This window comes from Adiantum capillus-veneris, chromosome 28 (genome assembly GCF_014529385.1).
Source record: "Adiantum capillus-veneris isolate H3 chromosome 28, ASM1452938v2, whole genome shotgun sequence".
In the NCBI taxonomy this organism is placed as follows: Eukaryota; Viridiplantae; Streptophyta; class Polypodiopsida; order Polypodiales; family Pteridaceae; genus Adiantum; species Adiantum capillus-veneris.
In genome coordinates, this window is record NC_140958.1 from 46,265,538 (window position 1) to 46,291,255 (window position 25,718).

Here is a 25,718-nt window from a genome sequence, read left to right on the forward strand (position 1 = left end):
AATAGCAAGATGAAGCTTCCCTCTCCTCTCTTTTGACATCCGGTCAGTGATCGCGCATTGTTCAACCCAAGCAGGCCATGATGCAGGCCTCGCTATATCCATCGCCATCGTCCTCAACAGCTACTACTACGACAACAGTGGCAAGAGCATTTCCCTCATCGTTGTGCAAAAGACGACCTTCGAGCTCGCCATCGAGGATATGCCGGCGTAGCGAATGGCTTTTCAGCGCAAGCAAGTCATCGTGTTTGTCTTTTTCTTGGCAGAAATTTTCCGCGTGCCGTGCCTCTCCCGCTGTTGTCTGCAAGGTTCCCAACATTACCCAGGATAGTTTTCCTGATGAAGTTCTCAAATCTGAATGCCCCGTTCTTGTTGGCTTCTGTGCTGATTGGTGTGGTCCCTGCAAGCTCATTGGCCCTGTCATCGATTCTGTTGCCAAGGTATGTCGTTTTTCTTTCTTCCTTTCTGGCTCCACAGAGCACCACTACCCTCACAGAGTACATTCATGTCACGCATGTGCATGCGCAGCACACATACACACACCAGCCTCCCCTCCCTGAAGTCTCCCATCATGGGCGTCTTCATGCCCAACTCCTGTGCCGGCTGTATCCAAGTCCTCCTAGTATCCAGCTAAGTCAAGTTCCTACTGCAGGCCTCATGTCATCCATGTCATTGTCAACGGTTGGCATCGGGGAGGTGTCTGCAGGTGCGGCCTTAATGCATGCCTTGCCCCTTTTTTTCGTTTTTGGCATTTTTTTTTTGCAGGCTCGAGTTTCTGATTCTATTTTGCTTGCATTTCCTACCTGACTCTTTCATGTGCATGTGTGGGTGTCATTAGTTGCAATCCTGTAGTGGGTCAGCTGCTGACATGCCTTGCGTCATACTGATGTGCCAGCACTGGCAGCCAGCAGAGCATCCAAAAAGCAGCAAATCGCAGCATGTCCAAGCTCCAGGAGTGAGTCAAAACAAAAGCAAGGACGGACTTTTCAGTCAAAGCAAAAGCGTTTGAATTCCGGGGAAAAGTGCAGCTTTCTACCAGGACTCGCTCACTCAAAACACTCCAAGTGGGTGATGATTGGGATCCCTTGCTTTTAGATTCTTTGAACTAGCAATGCGCCTCAATATGAACACATAGTCTTTGTGTTCAAAGCTCAACCCTCACACTTTTGGGTGAATTCTTGTAATCTGCACACTTAGTGCTTGTGATTAAAATAGAAATAGTATTTTGGGGCTAGATCAGCAGGAGTCGAGGAAGTGGAAATATCAGAAGTCCAGATCCAGTTGGGGCAGGAAGAGTTTCCGAAGCTCAGACATTGACACTACCTCTTTAATGATTTTGATTCCTACATTTTTGGAGATGTCTTTGACAGAAGAGGAATCCCATGATTCAAGAACCTATGTACGAAATTGCACGGAGAAGGGGAAATAAGGAATTCAAGGATGGGTCAAATCGTCAAGTTTGACACTTTTTCTGGTCATAAGGATACCCATCAAGTTCTGTCTTTCATACAACAGTTTGATATTGCCTTTTTTGGAGGCAATTTCATAGAAGCCTCAACGGTTTGGAAAGGAGGGGTTCAAAGCACCAAGATCGAGACTTCTTTGTCAGAGGTGGGAGAAGAAGATGCAATGAAGACAAGAACTGGCTCGTGATCCGGTGGACACCTTGATTCCGATCTAGAACACCTGCAATGCCAGACACATGAACAATGCACTCGTGGAGTAGAGAGATCATTGAGGTAGAAAGAGACAGGACATTAGAGAGAGAGAGAGAGAGAGAGAGAGAGAGAGAGAGAGAGAGAGAGAGAGAGAGAGAGAGAGAGAGAGAGGAGCTTTTGGCATAGTAACAGGGAATGGCCGTTTTCAGGTCTCCGTTCCCCGTTCCCATTCCAAGTTCCCGTTCCGAATCCCCGTTCCGTGTTTCAAACGTGAGTACCCGTAACAGGGAATGGCATTTTGTTCCGCGATCTCGTTCCCCGTTCCCGTTCCGGTTTCCCGTTCCTGGTAACTATGGCTTTTGGGGCTCTGCTTTTGGGCATCCCTTGTAGTAAACTTTAAATAAGTGGTGAGGGCTCACTCTACAGAGCATCTAGACGCAGAGTCTGAGAGTGAAACCCTAACGGCTCTCTTGTACTTTGACATTGATTTAATACATAAAGAAATACGGAAAGGGGCACTAGTCTTTGGGGCCAATATCTCTAGGCACGGAACTCCATTGGGCCAGTGCAAATCTATTGTGATCTGTGAATTGTTTTGAAGTGGTTATTTGGTACTGTCGTGATTGATTCTTGACTTGAGTGTCCAAGTCTGTTACAGTGGTATCAGAGCACGACCGATTTCTCTTCTACGGGAAATCCGATCTCCAATTTTTTTTTCCGCGGCACCTATGGCTTCACGCAAGGATTAGTCGACTCCCTCTGCATGTGGAGATGCGGGTAGGGATCACAACGAAGATTCCGGCAAAGAGTATGGTCGCCTCGACCAACTCAGGCGGAGCAAAGAGAGATGAAGCGTCGTCAATTGATCGGCGATGCAACAAAGATGATGCTCAGTTTTGCGAAGGATTCCAAACTGGCAAAATATATGAGCGAGGCTTCTTTTCAGGAAGTGCTTGCGCAGTGGCAGAAAACCACTACACCACCCCTGAAACCCGCTCTCAAGAAACCTTCAGATCGCAAACAGTATTCAGAGAAGGAACTAGAAGAGGTGGTTGATGCACGGATTGCTCAGCTTTTTGACGCACAAAAGAAAGCTAAAAAGCACGGCAAAAAGCAGAAGACAGGCACTGACTTCTCGGGTTATTTGGGTCGTCAGTCGACATTTGACAAAGCAAAGAAACAAAAGAAGCGTGTTCACTTTGAAGGAGTACTCAATTCTTCTTCTTCTTCTTCTTCTGATAGTTCTTCTAGCTCTTCAGATTCGAGCGAAGAAGACAGAAAAGGCAAAAAGCGAAGCAAGAAACAACGCTTCGAAAAGGGCAAGGAAAAGGCAAAGAAGCCTAAATCTCGCCCAGTGACTGACAGTTCTAGTGAGGACTTGTCTATAGACGATTCAGACTCCGATGACGGAAACTTTTATGCGAACGAGGAGAATTTTTATAAAGCCAACCAGTATGGCTTTTTGGAAGATAAAAGCAAGAAAGTCGGAGAGTTTAAGGAAGGTGGACACTCGATCAAATTTGACACATTTTCAGGACACTCAGATGCTTCGAAGGCTTTGTCTTTTATATAGGTTTGACATCGCTTTCGCGGGAGGACGCTACTTAGAGCACTCCAAGATTCGGAGAGTTACCTCTTACTTTAAGGGGAATGCTCGCACTTGGTGGTCTACGCTTCTTTTAAACAAGACTGCGCCAATTAAGTGGCTGAAATTTAAGAAGCTTTTTATTTCTTCTTGGTTGACGCAAGAGTATGAACGCGATATACGAGCTGCTTGGAACCATCTTCGGATGACCAAGAGAGATACAATAAATGCTTACTGTGAGAGATTCTGGAGCTCTTTCCTACCCGCCTCTTCATTCAAGAAGATCTCATTCAGAGAACAGATTGAGCGGTTCACCTTGGGTCTACCTACAGAGATCCGAGATCACTGCTTGGAGCAGAAGTCAGCTTTTATTTAGGAGTTGATGAGTCATGCGAAGCGGGGCTCTGCCATTCTTTTGGCAGTCTGACCTAACCCACCGTTGAGGCCATGACACAACGAGCCGAACAGACTTCTGGGAATGAAAGTAGAAAGAGAAAGAGCAACCCAGAGAAGAAGGATGCACGACCCAAGCTTACTCCTCAGGAGCGAGCTCGCTTCATCAAGGAGGGGAAGTGCTTTGGATGCGGGGAACATGGACATATCTCCGCGAAGTGTCCTAAAAAGGCACAGAAAGAACAGAATGATAAGGACGATGACAGGCCTGAGAGTTTGAGAGCAGCTGAGGAACGTGGACGAAAAGGCAAGATGAAAACAGGATTGGTTTCAGATTGTGTGGATACTGATCCCAACACCATGGACGAGAGTACAGAACTTTGTCGAGCTTGGGGCAAAGTGAAAGTTCAAGAGGCCCTGATCTTCTTTGACGGAGGAGCCAAGGCCAACTTCATTTCACCGGAATTGGCGGCGCGGCTCGAGATCACTCCCGATCGGATGGGACCACTTGCGGAGGCAGTTCTAGCGGCACCTGGCAAAGACGTAGCCATTACACCTGTCATTGGCAAACTTTGGCTGCATTGTCAGGGGTATTTGGGGCATGAGGACTTCTTCATAATGCCTTTGGAGGGTTGTGATGTGATTCTCTGGTACCACAAGAACAACGCTGTGGTCGATTATCAGGCGAGGAGAGCGACATTGACTACAGAGAAGGGCAGAACCATTGTACTTGATATTAAACTGAAGGGCGAGTTTGTCCCTATTGTATCGGCTTCGGCCATTTCAAAATTAATGAAATCCAGTCTGTTTGTTTACTTTTTTTTTATGAAAGAATTGAGCGATAAGGATAGGACAAATATGTCTAAACTTGATAAAGAACGCCAAGATTTTCTCCACTCTCACGCCGATTGCTTCTTAGAAGGACTACCAGGCGAGTTACCACCGCTCGTCCTGAAGATCATACCATTGATCTGATACTTGGAAGCACACCACCTGTCACGTGACACATCCCAACCCTATGTGTCCGTGGACAAGCTACACCATAGCAGGGTTTTCGTCAAAGTCTAGTCAAGTTAGATTAGGAGTGAACTGGCACTTTTGTGAGTCTATTCGTAGACCGTGCATGCCCAGTCACTCAGTGTAGGTGCATATCCTCTGATTGCATAAGCACAAGCATAAGCATTTCCATCAGATTCCATCAGAGTCAGTTTGGGGATTTTTCAGAGGACTTTATCCCATTATTCTCTATTTTTTGACATTTTTCACTTATTTATTAAGTGACTTTTGTTGGGTAGTCAGTAGGGCAAATTGGGTAAGTTAAATTATAAGCAAACCCAAGTTAGCACAAATTGGCAGATGAGCAGAGAGCACAACAGGCTTCCCCAAGCAGCAGGTGTTCCCTCCCTCTCAGCAAGAACCTCCCCATTCCCTTGGCGAGGCTAGACCATCAAGCATAGCGTTTTCAGCATAGAGCATCTTCTCCTTGCCGGTGTTTACAAGATCTGCAATTGCCATCTTCTTGGCTGCCCATAGCGTTTTCCTCACATGCAAAGATCGCCAGCAGGTAGCAAAAAGGTCAGCGTTTTTCAGTGACAGCATCAGCGTTTTGCCATTCACTAACGCCAGAGAATCAGCAACCTTGACAGGGTTTTTTCAGCCCATATAACCTGTTGTGGCAGCGTTTCCAGCCAGTCTGTCGACAGCCAGAACCAGCCCTGAAACGCAGCAGAACTCAGATTTACAGAAAACCCTAAAAACGCAGCAAACCCTAAAAACTAGCGTTTTCTGTCAGCAGCTATACCAGCGAATTCTTCATCAGTTCAGCAATAGGAAACAGTCCAGATCAGCCACAAAAGAGTCCCAGTTCCAGCCACGAAGCCGTCGTCGTAACCATCGTCGTCATCGGCATAGTCCAACAGCATCAGTCCTTTGCATTCGCATTGTACTCTTTCGTGCAATCAAGTAGACCACTGTCGCCAACGAGAGTGGGGCCTTTGGAGGAGGGTTTTACAACCCCTCGGTGTCGTATCTCTTCTCTCCTTCTCTCAGTCTCATTCATTTGCATGCACTAAATCCACTCACTTTGTTCGTGATCACCACACTCTCTATAAGACGGAAAGCTCTCTCTTTCCCTAAGAACTAAAAGGAACCTTGAGCAGTAAAGATCACTAATCTTGAGAAAATACAACATTCATTCCGCTGCACCTAACATTGGTATCAAAGCTTTGGAAGTGTTCTGCATTACTCAAGGAAAGAACCACAAGAACCACAAGAATTTTTTTGCTTGTTGCGATCGCACGAACCCAAGTTTACTTGGGCGTGGCGATTCCTAATTGTGTTTTGTTGAAGAGTGACAGGAATCCCAAGAAAGAAGGGCTTGTCTAGCCTCCCCTTGTGTCTCTTTTCACTCATTGAGAGCGGACCGTGCACTTAGCGGCCGGCCAATCGACGTGAGGTGGGAAAAAGCAACCTTGGTGTGAGCGCAAGGCCGCCAAGGGGTGCGCCCGCAGAAAAGGGTAAAACTCGGGTGAAGAGAAGATCCTTCTCCAACACGATTTGCAAGCAAAAGAAACCCTCAAGAACCTCAAGAACCCAAGATTCTCACGAATGAAGGACCTCAAGAACCTCAAGACCCTCAAGAACCAAGTTCCTCGCGAGCTTAAGACCCCAAGATCATAGTGCATGGTCGTCACCCGAAGTGGCATGGATACTTTGCCTTCAGGTGATGAGCATGAGAGAGGCGACGAAGGATTCTCCCCACCAGGAGGTTTTCCCAACCCTCCCCCTTCGCCATCTACGCCAGACCTTATGGAGGCAATGATGAAGCAAATGATAGCCATGATGGATCGATAGGACGACAAGCGCCTTGCTTTGGAACGCGGACGCGACGCAAGAAAAGAAAGAAAGGAACTAAGGAAGGAAGAAGCCGCAACAAGAAACGCAGCATTGGAGGCCGATCGTGCTGCGCATAGATTGGCTATGGAGGCCGATCGTGAAGCTCAAAGGGAGCTTCGCAATCAAGAATTTCTTGCCCTAGTCCTAGCCTCGAAGACCGATCCACCCAAAGATCGGGGAAGTTCGTCGAGTGGCGCAAGCCACGACGCGGATTCTAATCATCCTATCACATAAAAGTTAACTTTTAGTAAGTATGACGGTAAGATGGATGCTACAGTTATTCATTCTTGGTTGCATCAATTTAATGCTTATTTTGCGACAACTAAGAAAACAGGAAATAGCAAAGTTTTGACGGCAGCTATGTACCTTGCCGGTGATGTCATCAATTGGTACCATGCATGGCAAGAGGCACAGCTAGCCGCGCACCTAGAGGCAGCTGACGATTTCACGCCCCTCTTTTAGTTGGGTTGATTTCCAAGACAAGCTCAAGGCGCGGTTTATGCCACCTTAGTATCTTGCACGTTTGGAAGAGGATTGGCGTAATCTCAAGCAACACGGTATGCCAGTCATGTCTTTTTCTAACCGTGTTTTGCAGGTAGGCACTCAACTACGTAAGTCGGATGATGAGCGCAAAGAGGCTTTTCTCTTTGGGTTAGACGAATACATCAAGTTTGATGTTGAAGTCTTTGACCCCGCGGATCTCAACAAGGCGGTAGCAATCGCTCTCGCCCAAGAGATGAAGCACAACAAGGGAAAGCCTAAGGAGAATTCTTCTCAAGGGACATCTCAGAATTCTCAGAACACACATAACAGTAAGAACGGTAAGAACGTAGAGCACGCCTGAGAAAGAAAAAGGGAAAGGAGAGGCTTTTTCCAAAGCTTAGTATGTGATACTACGGACCTTTCCAGATCACTGAAAAGATAAATGATATCTCCTTCCGATTGAAACTGCCAGATACTTGGAGGATTCACAATGCATTTCATGTGAGTCTCTTGAAACCTTTTAAGGGTGATGTGCTTGATGATGGGGAGCCTGATGAGCAACCCGAAGTGGAAGAAAACGAGGAGATCCTCGTTCCTGAGCAGATTTTGGCACATAAGGATACGAAGAATAAAGGTAGAGTCCGAAGGCGGTTCTTGCTGAAGTTCAAGAACTATCCTGCATTGGATGCGAAGTGGATGGAGGAGGAGGACCTAGCAGATACTCCTCAGATTGTGAAACTTTACCTCAATGCTCTTGGTTTAGCATAGTCTACTCCAAATGGAACCCAAAATTCAGCTTGGCCGGAGATCTGGTGCAGTGGGATGCACAAGAGGGGAGTCACTCCGCTCCTTTGTCAACAGATGCCTTGATTTAGATACTAGAGGCACTGATGTCACTTTGAGCTTCAGGGATACTAAAAGTTGACAGTATTTTGTTGTATGACTTTATGAAATGGAATTCCTGATTATGATACTGATTTGTTCTTGACTTCTCTTAAGTGCAGGAACTGATAGACGAAATGATTGCAGTATTTTGGTCTGATTGATCTCGAATAGACATGGTTGCAATAGGGGTTAGTCAATCGGACATCTATGAGGTCTCGATTGGATCTAGATGCGATTGCTAGCTACATTGCCGATAAATCATGGTCCAAGATCCGAATGAATGTTGAATGTCATGTGATGTCTAGTGATGTCCTGTGATGTCGTGTGATGTGACTGTCGATTGGTACGTGTGCTAGATGTGTGTTCCTAGTACGTAGGTACTAACAGTCAGTGTCTGCTAAGACGGTGTATGGCTTCTGTTTGTTTTGCAGGCGTAATCGAGGGCGATTATAATGCTTTCAAGAGAGGGGTATGTCACAAAGTGATGACGTGGCTATCGAGAACATAAACCCTAATTTCTGCCAGAAACCCTAATTCCTGCAAACCCTAATTTTTGCCACAAACCCTAATTTTTGGAAACCCTAACCCTAACTGCTGGCTGAAACCCTAAAGGTGGTTGAAACCCTAGAACTGGCGGCAAAAATGCCACGTGGCAATAGTACGATTTCCAGGTTTTGCGGCAGGTTGTACGAACGTTGATTTTCAGCATAATCGACGCAGATTTCAGCTTTTTCTCCACGCAAACTGTGTGAGAGAGAGAGAAAAAGATTTTGCCTTATTTTTGGTTAAGAGCTCAAGAGAGCTTATGTGATAGAGATTCTGCTTTTGTTTTGGAAGCTTTTGGGGCTCTGCTTTTGGGCATCCCTTGTAAACTTTAAATAAGCGGTGAGGGCTCACTCTGCAGAGCATCTGGACGCAGAGTCTGAGAGTGAAACCCTAACCGCTCTCTTGTACTTTGACATTGATTTAATACATAAAGAAAACCGAAAGGGGCGCCAGTCTTTGGGGCCAATATCTCTAGGCACGGAACTCCGCCGGGCTAGTGCAAATCTATTGTGATCTGTGAATTGTTTTGAAGTGGTTATTTGGTGCTGTCGTGATTGATTCTTGACTTGGAGTGTCCAAGTCTGTTTTACAGACTAGAAGATGGGAGATCTTGCCAATGGAGTCACCACCACAACATTAGCCTCTTTGCTGTCCTTCCTTAAGTCACTATCACTGCTTTTCTCCTCATGCTTGCTTTTTCCTAGTCGCCACCACACCAGTAGCCTCTTTGCTGTCCTTCCCCGAGTCACTATCACTTCTTTCCTCCTGATGCTTGCTTTTACCTTTGTCCTTTGTAAAATCTCTGTCTTTGCCTTTGGATCTGCAATCCTTGGCCAACTGTATACGTTTTCCACAATTGTAACAACGGTTCTTGGTCCTCTTTCTGGAATCCAAAGCAGCAAGTGCTTCTCCACCTGTCTCAAAATCTGAATTTTGCCTTGAGTAATCAACACTGCTTCCTTCTCAATGAGAAAAGAGCTGAGATCATCAAATTCCATCTTTTCCTTCGTGACTTGTAGCCAAAGTGTCCTAGACACCGTTTCATACTCCTTAGGCAACTTCGTGAGAACCAAAGCAGCTAATTGAGTACCCGTCATGGCTCTTTTCATAGCCGATAGTCGATCATGAATAACTTTAGCCTTCATAAGAAATGATTGCATGGAACTTCCTCGTGGCAACTCGATGACAAATAAATGTCCAAGAAGGGTGGCTGCTCGCATCGTAGAATCCCTATCAAACACTCCTCCGAGCTTGAACCACCATATCGTTGGCAGTCTTCAAAGTCTGAATGGCTGGAGAAAGGTCCTTTGTAAGAGATTCGGCAATGGCCGACATTGCCTTCGCTCCTCAGAGCATCTAGACGCAGAGTTTGAGAGCCGAGGACCTGCGGGAGTTGTACTTTGATCAAGGATTTATATAGAAGAAATTTTAAAAGGGGCGCCAGTCTTTGGGGCCATTCTCTCTGGGCACGGAACTACGCCGAGTCGTGTCGACCAAATTGAACTGTGATTTTGAATTTCTGAAGTATTTTTAAGTGATTCTCTCATGTGTCATGTCCGATCTCGTCTTGAGGGTGACCAAGTTTGTGACAGTGGTATCAAAGCACGGCCGATTTCTCTTCTACCGGGAAATCTGATCCTCTTACTGCGACACATAGATTCAATGACAATCCCGCAAGCATCAAACAAACCCTGCTGACATTTTTGAAACGAGAGGCGGTACCGAAAATTTGAATGGATTAGTAGAACACGAATACAGGTAATGCCAAGTTTTTGACGCGGCACCCGATTGACGAGGTGCACACTCATTGGTAGAAAGCCATCGATTCCCCATTCAAGTCAGCCCTCAAGTAGCCTCCTGGTCGACGGATGTTTACTGAAGACGAACTCTAGGACATTGTTGAAAAACGAGTCAACCAACTATTGGGGTCAACAGAAAAGCAATTGAAGAAACGTAACAAGGGAATTGTTTTTCCTAGTTACTTGGGCCAAAAATCCTCTTTTGAAAACGCCAGAAAACAAAAGAAGCGTGAATGCTTCAAAGGATTGCCCAGTTCGTCCTCATCTTCTTCTAATAGCTCGGACAATTCATCTTCTTTTGACTCGAGTGATGAGAAGAAACGACAAAAAGATCATATGCTTTATGCAAAGAGGAAGCACTTTTACAGAGCCAATCAGTACCTCGACGACAAGTGCAAAAAGGCCAAAGAATTCAAAGAGGGAGGACAAGTAGTAAAGTTTGAGTACTTTTCAGGGTTTAGAGATAGCCTTTATCAGCAGTTTGACATCGCATTTTTGGGAGGCTGCTATGCCGAGCACTCCAAGATAAGACGGGTATCATCCTTTTGAAAAGGCAATGCACGGACATGGTGGTCCACTCTCTTGTTAAGAAAAGAAGCACCGACAAGCGGGCTAAAATTTTAGAAACTCTTTAATTCTTCATGGCTCACTCAAGAATACGAACGAGACGTGATTACTGACTGGAATCATATTCGGATGGTCAAGGCCGAATCTTTGGATACCTATTATGAAAGATTTTGGGATACTTTTCTACCTGATCATCCTTTAAGAAGATCAATTGTAAGGAACAGACTGAACGGTTCTGCTGTGGACTTCGTAAAGAGACTCGAGACTACTGTCTTGAAAAGTAGTCCGAGTCTATACAACAGGCGATGGGACATGCGAAGCGGGGATTTGCTATACATTCGGGTAACTTGACTCACCCATCAGATGAACCTTCAACAAGTCATAACAAAAACAAACGGCGGAGGGATAGACGACCTCCATTGACAGAAGACCAGAGAGATGAATATTTCAAAGCGGGAAAGTGTTTTGAATGTGGAGAACAAGGACATATCGACACAAGAATTAGGACAATTGACAGATTGAAAGGACAACAAGACAAGGCGATACTCGTTCCAGAACAGATTTTAGATAAAAAATAATGGATGAATTAACATTGTTTTTGCTTCATGAATTTATGAAATAAGGATTTTTGGAACATGATTTTGAATTTTGAATGAAACTAATATTTTTTGAAAGAACGTGCTATTTGTGAGCTATAGCAGAATTAAGAATGAGATGATGATGAATTTGGAGTAGTGACAACTCCCAAATGAACCTGATAGCGAATCATGAAGTGAGCGCATCAAGAGTTCCTGCGGGATGAGATGGCCACACAGCTAGAACTGAATGATTGAACCACTCTGTTTAGTATGAACTTAGTGATGGATTGGGATCCCCGGAAATGATTAATCACACGTGACAGTGCTTGAGGCGAATGATTGCTCGTACACGATAGTGCTTGAGGCAAATGATTACTCGCTTAGACAGTGAAATCTTTATAGACATGATCGCAATAAGGATTAGTTAATTCGACATCAGTGAGGTCCGGGATGGTTGTAGATGCGATTACTAAATATGTTGCTGGCAATCATGGTCTGAGATTTGGAATGAATTTTTTTGTGATTGATTTGATGTGTCATGAGATGTCTTGTGATGCGATTTGAATGAGATATGACTGTGATCTGAATGTGATGTGACGTGACTGTCGTCTTTGTACAAGTGCTGGATTTGTGTCTTCTAGTGCGTCGGTACGTAGAGTCAGTGTCTACTGAACTGGTTTATGGCTTATATCTGATTTTGCAGGCGTAATCGAGGGCGATTACAATTCTTTCAAGAGGGGGGTATGTCACAAAGTGATGATGTGGCATGACCATCCGAGCAGACTTGATGACGTGGCAAAGAGCTGTACGGACAGGCTAGCTGTCAGTAGTACGGAATCCTGCAAAACGCGCTGGCAAGTAAGATTTGGATTTTCGTGTATCCAATGTGGATCTTCGTTCAAGGACATGGCGATGAAGACGGAAGCTACTAAGTTTGGAATCGGGACTCCAAGATTCTTTCAAGGAAAAAAAAACAAGGAGAGATTTTTCAGGTTCTTGGTTCTTGGGTTCTTTGTTCTTGGTGTCCTTGGGATACTTAGGTACTTGGGGTTCTTCCCTTGAGTTCGCAAAACCGAAGCACACACAGAGCTCCGATACCAATGTCAGGTGCAATGGAAGTGTTTAAAGATTTACCCTGGATCTAGTACTCCGTAGAAACACAAGGGACACTTTACTTCACTTGAAGGAACTAAACTGAATTGAATTGAATGAAAGAGAGAGAAAAGAGACGACACCGAATGTTGGGTCCTAAACCCTCAAGGGTCCCCTTGCTCTGTTGCCAAAGTAAGTACTTTCTTTATTTCTTGCACAATGCTGATACAATGACTAAATGTGAGATGTTGATGCTAATGGATAATGATGCTACTGATGCTGGGTACTATCGAGATACTGAAGAGTACTGCGGGGTACTGAGAGGTGTTGAGGTACTGATGGGTTCTGTGTCGAGAGGACAATCGACGACGAGGTACTGATGGGTTCTACGACGACGAGGACGATGAGGTACTGATGGTATTGATGGTCCCTATGCTGAGCTAGGCAGGAGCCAAGGCGAACACAAGGGATACTAGGTGCTCGGGTACTGTGTCGACGACGATGACGACGAAGCTACGGCTGAATTCCGAAGATGGTAGTGAAGTCGATGGTGGAATCTGTAACCATGACGAGGCTAAGGGCTGAATGCCATCGCTGAGGACGACGACGGGCTGAAATCTGCTGGCTGTTCTGGCTGAAAACGCTGGTCCTTCTAGGCTGAAAACGCTGGTGAGAAAACGCCAAGGGCTACTAGCGCCCATAGGCTGCCTTTATAGGTGGCAATCAATTGGGTCGAGCAAGCTCAAATCAGCCCCCAAGACCCTGGAACCAGGCTAAGAGGTGGTTCACACGCGTTAAATTGCCTAAATGCTGAAATGTGGTATTGTGCAAGAGAGTATGCAACCATGACCGGCTTTTACATGCATGTCCTGCTAGAGGCTCATAAGGGTGCCAAGGTAGGTCCTAAGCTAAGATTGGCGCTAGACTGTAGCAAAAGGTTGTCCACGTGGCGCAAGTGCAGTGCGCACGCCCATGGTCCAATGTGTGTGCATCCGTGTGCCTTGTTAAAGGATATATTGTATTCTTTCCCCCTCAAAGAGAGTTTTCGTCCTTGAGTTTTTTTTAAAAAGAACAGTCCTAAAGTTGGGAAATCTTTTTTGAAGAGTGCTTTCTTACTCCCATATAGAGCTCTCTTCAGAAGAATCTTTCTACTTAACCAAACACGCCTTGTATATGGCATGTTTGGTTCTCTTTTCTCGAGTGTCTAGTATTTTGTGAGGCTCATGAGGAAGAGATTGAGTATCAATGAGCTCTACAATTTGACTATCTTGGACCAAATTATCGGAATTTTCCAGTTTTTTCGTAAGCTTTAGTAACATGAAAATTGATGTCCTATAATTGGGCACACGGGCACGCACACATTGGCATGTGATATATTCTATAAATGGGCACATGGACGCACACATTTGAGCATGGGGTCATGGCTTAGTGGGAGCCTTAAGGTATAGATGAATCGGCACTAGCCATAGGGGAACAATGGCCTCAGTATACGAAACGGTAGCTCTGCTGTTGTCTCTGATATTAGTGATACATGACGTTGCTGAGAGTCTCATGCTCTTTACACTCCTGCAGAGGCTCAAGCTCTCTCTCTCTCTCTCTCTCTCTCTCTCTCTCTCTCATGCTGTGGGAGGTTTTACATGCTTTCCACACAGACATGGAGCCAGCACAGTAGATTATGTCATGGCACAACCAAGCTTTATCTCTAGTATCCAGGACCTCATAGTTGGACCTAGACGTGTTGGTGTGGCAGTAGATCATGCCCTTGTGTCAATGACCATCTCTTTCTAGTTTAGTGTAGCACACATACCACGAATAGCAGCCCCTACTCGCTACACCTTTACACGGGAGACAGACTTTTTCTACATAGATGGGATCTACAGACGCCCTTGCAGTGAGGAGCCAAGGTGACCTCTGGAGGAGCTTACGACTATACTGACACAAACATTGCATGATGCAGTAGCAGAGGCATGCCCACACACCCAGCTTGAGCAGAGACTGCGTTCTGGGAGCATGCCCTAAACGGCTGGTATGATGAGGAGTGCCGCTAGACGAGAGCTAGCCTTCAGAGGGAGGTGCTTTTAGGGGACATCACTCATAGACAAATCACAAATTGCCTTCTGACGCCTAGTGCGGCGGAAGAAGAGGGCATTTTTGGCTCGACTAGAGTAGGATCCATATCAGCTATTCTTGATTCAGGACTTAGGTGCAGCATGGCGACTATTTATGAGCACTCCCCCCCCTCTTGCCATTACTTCTACAGAGGCCTGGGGCAAGTATGAGTCATCTCTGTACACATTTCCTGGATAGTCGCCTCTTCCCGACCCCCCCGAGCCATGCCCACACACATGTGCTTGTTTCACCGCTGAGATAGTGAAGAAGGCCATTGATAGGATGAGGACTAGGAGAGCCTATGATCATGAATCATGATGGCTTAGTGGCTGAGCATTTTATACATGCTAGGGATTTGCTCATAGAGCTTCTTGCAGTGATGTCCAACCGTGCCATGTGTGAGGGTTTGCCTGATACTTGGAGTTTATCTACTATTGTACCATCTTCAAGTCAAGGACACTATTGAGCTTGGGAATTATCTCACTATCGTGATTGGACACACATTGGCACGGTTGTATGCATCCATTCTTGAGCAGCAGCTGAGTAGATGGGTAGAGAGGGAGGGTATACGCGCAGGCGGGCAGGCAGGGTTCAGGAGGGGTTTTTCTACTCTTGACCACATTGTAACACTCAGAGCCATTATTGAGGAAGGGCAGATCACATATGAGACGGATCTATTGTAGCTTTGTGGACTTCCGCAAAGCATTTGACACAGTGCCCAGAGCTAGATTGATGTACAGACTACAAGAGATGGGAGTACCCACAGAGCTGATTTGGGGGATTATGGCATTATACAAGTCAGTAGTGGGTCATGTACGCACTCCTTAGGGGTTATCTACATTAGTTCACTCCACTATCAGGGTGAAACAGGGCTGCCCGCTCTCTCCTACTCTATTTGGTATGTATGTGGATGAGGTTTCCGACTATTTTGAGAGAGAGGGTGATACAGGTGCATAGCTTGCAATGACATGGATTCCACTATTGTAATATGCTGATGATATTGTGTTGATCTTCGACTCTCCGAATCGGATGCAACGTCACTTGGATGCTTTGCATAGGTTTGCCCACGGCAGTGGTTTGTGTGTCAATCTTGGTAAAACCAAGATTATGGTGTTTAACACCACCCCACAATGGACCTACATTCACATACGGCCATGAGACGGTGGAGTATACAGATGCTTACACCTACCTTGGGGTGGTCTTTAGTGGACCAACATTTTCATTGAGGAGCAGACATTGGACTGACAAGAGCACATGCAGCATTGGGTGGATTGGAGAGGATGTGTTCACTGATTCAGTTTCGGGAGCCTCGGATGAAACTCAGGCTCTTTGACACTCTCGTGACTTCCACATTGCTCTATGGAGTTCAGATATGGGGGCCTTCATTGGACCATCGCAGGACGTTGGGTCGCACTGATGGATGGGGAGACATGGAGAAGCCTCTAGTCTCTATAATCTCGCTGCTTATTAGAGCCAAAGCTTAAGTACCACATGCCATTATTTGAGTAAATCTAGCTGCCCCCCCTCCCCCCCCCACTATCGGTTGTGTAACAAACTGCTGACGTGTCAAAGCCTAAAGAATGGAGTCAACGTACAGATGTGGCCGAGGGGCCTAAACCCTAATGTCTGCCAAAAACCCTAACTGCTGAAACCCTAATTCTAATAAACCTAACCCTAAACCTTGCAAACCCTAATTTTTGCCAGAAACCCTAACCCTAACCCTAAGGCAGCAAACAAATTCCAAAAATTGTGCTGACATGATGACGTGGCAAGCTGTACGGATTTCCGTAAATTGCGTTGGCAGCTTTTTGGCTTTGCTTTTGAACCGGAAGCTTTTGAGTTTTAAAGGCTTTTTACTATAACTGCTTTTCAGGCCAAGGGCCTTTAAATATGAGGCTAGGGCTCATTCTCTGGCATGCTTCAATACGAAGGTACAGAGTCTGGAGTACCGGCTTGTATTGTGTTGATGCAATATAAAGAAATACCGAAAGGGGCGCCAAGGTTTGGGGCCAATACTCTCTGGGGTGGAATTCCGCCACTCCGTGTCGCGTGTCGTCTCTCTCTCCATTTCAGTTCAGTTGTTATTTGAAGTGCTAAAAGTCTGCTCAGTTTGTTCTTTTCTATTGGCACGTGGTGCCCGCCTTGTGACAGTGGTATCAGAGCATTAGGCGTGTGCTTTTCTAAAAGCATACCGGTCATACAAAAGAGCAGACAGAGCTATTGGAATTTGATTCGACATATCTTCGCCCTCCAACCCAGACTTATTAGCCACTCCCACCCTTACTTCATCGCGCATCGGGCGCGCTCCCGTCTTCACCGCAGTGTCTTATAGGGCATAAGCCAATTAAGATCACTTGCAAGAGAAGGATCCAGATTTGTTTCAAGTCACTGTGTTTCTCAGAAGCAGTGCTATGCAGATGTTGATGTCTATAGCTAGCAAGCAGCATACTCCAAGTACTTCGCAAACTTTCAAGAAAATTTTTGTCCGAAGTTATATGGTTTCTGACATCTTCCTTCAGAGTGCAACTTCTGGCAGAGTGGGGTATCCTGAAATGCTTGCCATGGAAACTCTAGGAGATTATAAGTTGAAGTTTCTCGACATCTCCCAGTAGATGTCTCTTCACGAGCAGATGAACTTGGTGACCGAGTGCGATTGCTATCTTGGGACTACTATCGCCGCCAAAGAAACACTGTTTGTCGAAGAGCTGATGGACCATGCTGTGCTCGGCTACGACCTTATGGAAGAAACATAACCCTACATTTTTGGTGCAGGTTTCAGGATGGAAAGTCAGTCGACTTTTCGAGCTCGACTCATGTCGAGATTGCTTTTTAAGTTTGAGTTCTGTTTGAGCTTGTTTGGTGATCTTGTTTGGAATTTGTTTGAAATGGATGGTATCTGTTTTGAACCTGTTTTGGTGCCGATTTGAATTGTTTGACTCTGGTTTGATACCGGTTTCAATGATTGGTGATTTTACTCCCGGGTGGAGAAGTGATAAATACTGTTTTGGTATTGTTTGAACCTCCGAACGACGCAGGCCGATGCCTGGGGAGCGTTTGGTTGTATGCTTGTAAAATAATTGTTGTTGTGACTCCCGGCCCGGACCTAGATGGTTATGCAGGAGGAGTATTAAGAAGTCTGAGCAGTGGTTACTCTCAGCACCTCCAAACGATGCAGGCTGCGGTCTAGGGGGCGTTTGGTTGTAAAAGGCCTCTATATCTCCCGGCCCGGACCTTTTTAGGTTATGCGGGAGGAGTGACGAGGGAGTCGTTGAATATCTCCCGGCCCGGACCTTGTTAGGTTATGCGGGAGGAGTGTTCATCGGCGGCGTTATGTTTCTATGTCTTGTAACATGCATATGTGAGCATTTGTGTTGCATTGTGATGTGCCAACCACTGAATATTCCTAATTGGATGAGATTGCCTGGGTATGTAATTTTAGTGCATCAAGACAGCCGAGGAAGATCAGTACGGTCTGGGTGTGATGGCTAATTTTACTAGGTCGGAATATCAAGAGTTCCGATCTAGACGAAAGGAGAAGCTAACTCCTTGATCAAAACAGCCGATAGGAGCAGCTAACTCCTTGATCAAAAGAGCAGAAAGGAGAAGCTAACTCCTTAATAAAAAGAGCAAACTGATTGTCCCTCAGAATGACCCTCGTAAATTTTTGAGCTAACTTGAGTTGTTTTGTAGGTATGCTGTAATCGCGGACAATTACTCTCTTTCAAGAAGGGGAGATGTAACAAACTGTTGACGTGTCAAAGCCTAAAGAATGGAGTCAACGTACAGATGTGGCCGAGGGGCCTAAACCCTAATGTCTGCCAGAAACCCTAATTTTGAAAACCCTAACCCTAAAATCTGCAAACCCTAATTTCTGCCAGAAACCCTAACCCTAACCCTAAGGCAGCAGACAAATTCCGAAACTTGCGTTGACATGATGACGTGGCAGGCTGTACGGATTTTCGTAAATTGCGCTGGCAGCTTTTTGGCTTTGCTTTTGAACCAGAAGCTTTTGAGTTTTAAAGGCTTTTTACTAGAACTGCTTTCAGGCAAAGGGCCTTTAAATATGAGGCTAGGGCTCATTCTCTGGCATGCTTCAGTAACAAGGTGCAGAGTCTGGAGTACCGACTTGTACTGTGTTGATGCAATATAAAGAACTACCGAAAGAGGCGCCAAGGTTTGGGGCCAATACTCTCTAGGGTGAAATTCCGCCACTCCGTGTCGCGTGTCGTCTCTCTCTCTCTCTCCATTTCAGTTCAGTTGTTATTTGAAGTGCTAAAAGTCTGCTCACTTTGTTCTTTTCTATTGGCACGTGGTGCCCGCCTTGTGACAGTGGTATCAGAGCATCAGACGTGTGCTTTTCTAAAAGCATACCGGTCCTACAAAAGGGCAGACAGAGCTATTAGAATTTGATTCGAGGTATCTATGCCCTCCAACCCGGACTTATTAGCCACTCCCACCCTTACTTCATCGCGCATTGGGCGCGCTCCCGTCTTCACCCCAGTGTCTTACAGGGCATAAGCCAATTAATATCACTTGCAAGAGAAGGATCCAGATTTGTTTCAAGTCACTGTTTTTCTCAGAAGCACTGCTATGCAGATGTTGATGTCTATAGCTACCAAGCAGTATATTCCAAGTACTTGGCAAGCTTTCATGAAATTTTTTTCCCGAAGTTATATATGGTTTCTGACATCTTCCTTCGGAGTGCAACTTTTGGCAGAGTGGGGTATCCTGAAATGCTTGCCATGGAAACCCTAGCAGATTAGAACTTGAAGTTTCTCGACATCTCCCAGTAGATGTCTCTTCACGAGCAGATGAACTTGGAGACGAGTGTGATTGCTATCTTGGGACTACCATCGCCGCCAAAGAAACACTGTTTGTCGAAGAGCTGATGGACCATGCTGTGCTCGGCTACGACCTTATGGAAGAAACCTAACCCTACATTTTTGGTGCAGGTTTCAGGATGGAAAGTCAGTCGACTTTTCGAGCTCGATTGATGTCGAGATTGCTTTTTAAGTTTGAGTTCTGTTTGAGCTTGTTTGGTGATCCTGTTTGCAATTTGTTTGAAATGGATGGTATCTGTTTTGAACCTGTTTTGGTGCCGATTTGAATTGTGTGACTCTGGTTTGATACCGGTTTCAATGATTGGTGATTTTACTCCCGGGTGGAGAAGTGATAAATACTGTTTTGGTATTGTTAGAACCTCCGAACGATGCAGGTCGATGCCTGGGGAGTGTTTGGTTGTATGCTTGTAAAATAATTGTTGTTGTGACTCCTGGCCCGGACCTGGATGGTTATGCGGGAGGAGTATTAAGAAGTCTGAGCAGTGGTTACTCTCAGCACCTCCAAACGACGCAGGATGCGATCTTGGGGGCGTTTGGTTGTAAAAGGCCTCTATATCTCCCGGCCCGGAACTTTTTAGGTTATGTGGGAGGAGTGATGAGGGAGTCGTTGAATATCTCCCGGCCCGGACCTTGTTAGGTTATGCGGGAGGAGTGTTCATCGGTGGCGTTATGTTTCTATGTCTTGTAACATGCATATGTGAGCATGTGTTGCATTGTGATGTGCCAACCACTGAATATTCCTAATTGGATGAGATTGCCTGGGTATGTAATTTTAGTGCATCAAGACACCCGAGGAAGATTAGTACGATCTGGGTGTGATGGCTAATTTTACTACGCCGGAATATCAAGAGTTCCGATCTGGACGAAAGGAGAAGCTAACTCCTTGATCAAAACAGTCGATAGGAGCAGCTAACTCCTTGATCAAAAGAGCAAAAAGGAGAAGCTAACTCCTTAATAAAAAGAGCAAACTGATTGTCCCTCGGAATGACCCTCGTAAATTTTTGAGCTAACTTGAGTTGTTTTGTAGGTATGCTCTAATTGCGGACGATTACTCTCTTTCAAGAAGGGGAGATGTAACAAACTGTTGACGTGTCAAAGCCTAAAGAATGGAGGCAACGTACAGATGTGGCCGAGGGGCCTAAACCCTAATGTCTGCCAAAAACCCTAATTGCTGAAACCCTAATTCTGAAAACCCTAACCCTAAAACGTGCAAACCCTAATTTTTGCCAAAAACCCTAACCCTAACCCTAAGGCAGCAGACAAATTCCGAAAATTGCGCTGACATGATGACGTGGCAGGTTGTACGGATTTTCGCGTTTTGCGTTGGCTGATGACGTGGCAGGCTGTACAGATTTCCCTAAATTGCGCTGGCAGCTTTTTGGCTTTGCTTTTGAACCGGAAGCTTTTGTGTTTTTAAGGCTTTTTACTATAACTGCTTTTGAGGCTAGGGCTCATTCTCTGGCATGCTTCAGTATGAAGGTGCAGAGTCTGGAGTACCGGCTTGTACTGTGTTGATGCAATATAAAGAAATACCGATAGGGGCGCCAAGGTTTGGGGCCAATACTCTCTGGGGTGGAATTCCGCCACTCCGTGTCGCGTGTCGTCTCTCTCTCCATTTCAGTTCAGTTGTTATTTGAAGTGCTAAAAGTCTGCTCAATTGGTTCTTTTCTATTGGCACGTGGTGCCTGCCTTGTGACAGTGGTATCAGAGCATCAGGTGTGTGCTTTTCTAAAAACATACCGGTCCTACAAAAGAGTAGACAGAGCTATTGGAATTTGATTCGACATATCTTCGCCCTCCAACCCGGACTTATTAGCCACTCCCACCCTTACTTCATCGTGCATCGGACGTGCTCCCGTCTTCACCGCAGTGCCTTACAGGGCATAAGCCAATTAAGATCACTTGCAAGAGAAGGATCCAGATTTGTTTCAAGTCACTGTGTTTCTCAGAAGCAGTGCTATGCAGATGTTGATGTCTATAGCTACCAAGCAGCATACTCCAAGTACTTGGCAAGCTTTCAAGAAAATTTTTGTCCGAAGTTATATGGTTTCTGACATCTTCCTTCGGAGTGCAACTTCTGGCAGAGTGGGGTATCCTGAAATGCTTGCCATGGAAACCCTAGGAGATTATAAGTTGAAGTTTCTCGACATCTCCCAGTAGATGTCTCTTCATGAGCAGATGAACTTGGAGACCGAGTGCGATTGCTATCTTGGGACTACCATCGCCGCCAAAGAAACACTGTTTGTCGAAGAGCTGATGGACCATGCTGTGCTCGGCTACGACCTTATGGAAGAAACCTAACCCTACATTTTTGGTGCAGGTTTCAGGATGGAAAGTCATTCGACTTTTCGAGCTCGACTGATGTCGAGATTGCTTTTTTAGTTTGAGTTCTGTTTGAGCTTGTTTGGTGATCCTGTTTGGAATGTGTTTGAAATGGATGGTATCTGTTTTGAACCTGTTTTGGTGCCGATTTGAATTGTTTGACTTTGGTTTGATACCGGTTTCAATGATTGGTGATTTTACTCCCGGGTGGAGAAGTGATAAATACTGTTTTGGTATTGTTTGAACCTCCGAACGACGCAGGCCGATGCCTGGGGAGCGTTTGGTTGTATGCTTGTAAAATAATTGTTGTTGTGACTCCCGGCCCGGACCTGGATGGTTATGCGGGAGGAGTATTAAGAAGTTTGAGCAGTGGTTAATCTCAGCATTTCCAAACGACGCAGGCTGCGGTCTGGGGGGCGTTTGGTTGTAAAAGGCCTCTATATCTCCCGGCCCGGACCTTTTTAGGTTATGCGGGAGGAGTGATGAGGGAGTCGTTGAATATCTCCCGGCCCGGACCTTGTTAGGTTATGCGGGAGGAGTGTTCATCGGCGGCGTTATGTTTCTATGTCTTGTAACATGCATATGTGAGCATTTGTGTTGCATTGTGATGTGCCAACCACTGAATATTCCTAATTGGATGAGATTGCCTGGGTATGTAATTTTAGTGCATCAAGACACCCGAGGAAGATCAGTACGATTTGGGTGTGATGGCTAATTTTACTACGCCGGAATATCAAGAGTTCCGGTCTAGACGAAAGGAGAAGCTAACTCCTTGATCAAAACAGCCGATAGGAGCAGCTAACTCCTTGATCAAAAGAGCAAAAAGGAGAAGCTAACTCCTTAATAAAAAGAGCAAACTGATTGTTCCTTGGAATGACCCTCGTAAATTTTTGAGCTAACTTGAGTTGTTTTGTAGGTATGCTGTAATCGCGGACGATTACTCTCTTTCAAGAAGGGGAGATGTAACAAACTGTTGACGTGTCAAAGCCTAAAGAATGGAGGCAACGTACAGATGTGGCCGAGGGGCCTAAACCCTAATGTCTGCCAGAAACCCTAACTGCCTAAACCCTAATTCTGAAAACCCTAACCCTAAAACCTGCAAACCCTAATTTCTGCCAGAAACCCTAACCCTAACCCTAAGGCAGCAGACAAATTCCGAAAATTGCGTTGACATGATGACGTGGTAGGTTGTACGGATTTCCGCGTTTTGTGCTGGCTGATGACGTGGCAGGCTGTACGGATTTTCGTAAATTGCGCTGGCAGCTTTCTGGCTTTGCTTTTGAACCGGAAGCTTTTGAGTTTTAAAGGCTTTTTACTAGAACTGCTTTTCAGGCCAAGGGCCTTTAAATATGAGGCTAGGGCTCATTCTCTGGCGTGCTTCAGTACGAAGGTGCAGAGTCTGGAGTACCGGCTTGTACTGTGTTGATGCAATATAAAGAAATATCGAAAGGGGCGCCAAGGTTTGGGGCCAATACTCTCTGGGGTGGAATTCCGCCACTCCGTGTCGTGTGTCGTCTCTCTCTCTCCATTTCAGTTCAGTTGTTATTTGAAGTGCTAAAAGTCTGCTCAGTTTGTTCTTTTCTATTGGCACGTGGTGCCCGCCTTGTGACAGGTTGAGGCGCTTACCAAATCAGTCTCCTTTATACACCGCTTGTGGGACCTCCGCATAGATAGATATGCCCGCCTAGCACTTGAGTCCTCTCGATAGTTAGCTATGCAAGGAGATACAACATTCTGGTATGGGGGGATGACATCATGGTTTCAGGTACATGGGTTCAGCATGGACAGATTGCCCCCCTTGCAGTACTCATTGGATGTACCCCCTTTGACTATTACACATTCCGAGATCACTTTTCTATAGAGAGCATCTTCTCCAGCTTACTGAGGATGGTTTTGTGACGAGGCCCAGATCATGGACACCCACTTATCTCGTGGGATACGATGTGCTATTTGCTAGATATGCACATCTTCACACCAGCTTCGGATCGAGACTGGTAGATACAACGGAGTACCAGCAGAGGCCAGGACATGTCCCCTATGTCACATGGAGCCTGAGACAGAGTTGCACTACACATGCCACCTGCCCAGTTTACTATGAGAGATGGGGCAGCTTTCTCTGCCTGTTAAGAGAGGGATTTGGACCACTCTCTAGAGTCATGGGGTATGAGGACCAGAGATGTCTGGGTCTGTTTTTTGTTGAGATGCACAGACACAGAGAGAGCTTGATGAGAGGAGAGTCTAGCCAGTCTTAGAGACGGATCACAGACTTGTTTAGAGTCACATTCTCCTCACACCAGAGGCACGTTGATCGATCGAGCGACCGAGGTAGGGAGATCCAAATGCCCACGACTGCGGAGGACTACACAGCATCAACGGAGGTTGCATCAAAGGATTCGGATCACTTTGGCTCGACATGCATGACGCCCGGTCAAACTACTGACCATGGAGGAGATTAATGAGATCCGCCAGCATCCGATGATGGATCTCCTGTGATTTAGCTCTTTTGAGGATTGTACACCCTGCTCATCTTGTATCAGCCTTTGTATCAACTCTCACCCATTATATTCCCACACCCACACCCACATTGTGCTGTAATCCCCCACTCACTACTTTCACCCCCCTACTCATATCCTACACAGTTCCAGCTAGCTGCTTAGTTCACATCTAGTAGTTTAAGATTTTAGTTTTTCACTTTACTTCGTTTTATTTTTGTACCCAGACATTGTAGATCCACCAAGATTGTATCAGTTTGGTCTCATAGGTGATTTTGGCCTTTGAAGACGTTTAATATAACATTTCATTTCATTTCACACACACACACACACACACACACACACACACACACACACACACACACACACACGCTTCTCCAAACCCCTACTCAAGGGTGATGAGACGCTGCCGCTAGACTGCATGGGTAATAGACCAAGCATCACGGCACTTGGCTCGATTGATTATCAGCTTGATCTTTTAAAATTCTAAGAGGAGGCTCCCACTATGCCATGACCCCATGCTCTAATGTGTGTGTCCGTGTGCCCAATTATAGGATTTATCAATCTTTGTGTGTGTGTGTTTGGTGGTGGTGGTGGTTTTTTTTTTGGGGGGGGGGGCGGGGGGGGATTTGGGCTAGCTACCAAACTTCCAACCACGAGAGAGAAATTTTCTTGTGACCAAATTAGGTGACTCAGTAAATTCCCAGAAAATAGGCAGTGGGCACCCTCCCATGGGAGACGTGCCAGCCTATCCAGCCTCGGCTGTAACTCATATGAGATGACCTGCTCACAGTTTTTCCCTGCCACTGCTTGCTCATTGACACTGTAGAGTTATACTTATGTGCTATGCATATGTGAGCAGCCACTCCATTAAATCTTCAAACTTGTCATTTCATTTATCATGATCAGTGCCGGCATGCTGTTTTATTTTGCGTATGTTAAAGATTAGCTTTCAATCAGAGATTTTAACAACCCTTTTTTGCCACAGGATTTCAATGGGTCTTTGAAAGCTGTGAAGATTGATGTAGATACAAGCCCAAATTTAGTGAAAGAGTATGACGTGTATGGATTGCCTACTCTTATTGTGTTCAAGGATGGCAAAGAAGTTCCGAATAGCCGGAAGGAAGGCGCTATGAATGCGAAAAAGCTCAAAGCGTTACTTGATGAGGTGCTATCAACCACTGCAAGCCCTTAATGCGTCTTTGTTCACACATGTATACATAGCTTGTTTTACAAAGTGCTAACAAATCAAGATGCTGCAGTTTTGTAAATGTTCTGCGTATCTTTCTAGCTATCGTCTTACATTTGTATCACCATGCCAATAATCCTCTTTTCTATGTGCCAAGTGGTTTGTCTTCAGGATCTTGTTGTGTTTTTGAATACTGACTATTTGTCTTGTTTCAAGACTTTACGACTTAGGAATGACATTCAAACTTCTAATTGGGGATGTCCTTAGTAGTATATACAGTGATGGTT

The 25,718-nt window shown here is 45.6% G+C and overlaps 1 protein-coding gene across 3 annotated transcripts; it reads left to right on the forward strand.

Annotated features, from left to right (window-relative positions):
* LOC147420376 (uncharacterized) lies at positions 1 to 25,587 on the forward strand. Of its 3 annotated transcripts, none has more exons than XM_086503886.1 (3): positions 1 to 437; positions 650 to 703; positions 893 to 1,021. In XM_086503886.1, the coding sequence occupies exons 1-3, from the start codon at positions 78 to 80 to the stop codon at positions 1,004 to 1,006; spliced, it is 528 nt and encodes a 175-aa protein (XP_086360012.1). In that variant the 5' UTR covers positions 1 to 77; the 3' UTR covers positions 1,007 to 1,021. The 3 variants fall into 3 exon arrangements, with proteins under 3 accessions (XP_086360012.1, XP_086360010.1, XP_086360011.1); XM_086503884.1 differs by lacking the exon at positions 893 to 1,021 and adding an exon at positions 25,231 to 25,587 and having other exon boundaries at positions 5 to 437; XM_086503885.1 differs by lacking the exons at positions 650 to 703; positions 893 to 1,021 and adding an exon at positions 25,231 to 25,587 and having other exon boundaries at positions 14 to 437.
* The last annotated feature ends 131 nt before the right edge of the window (positions 25,588 to 25,718 follow it).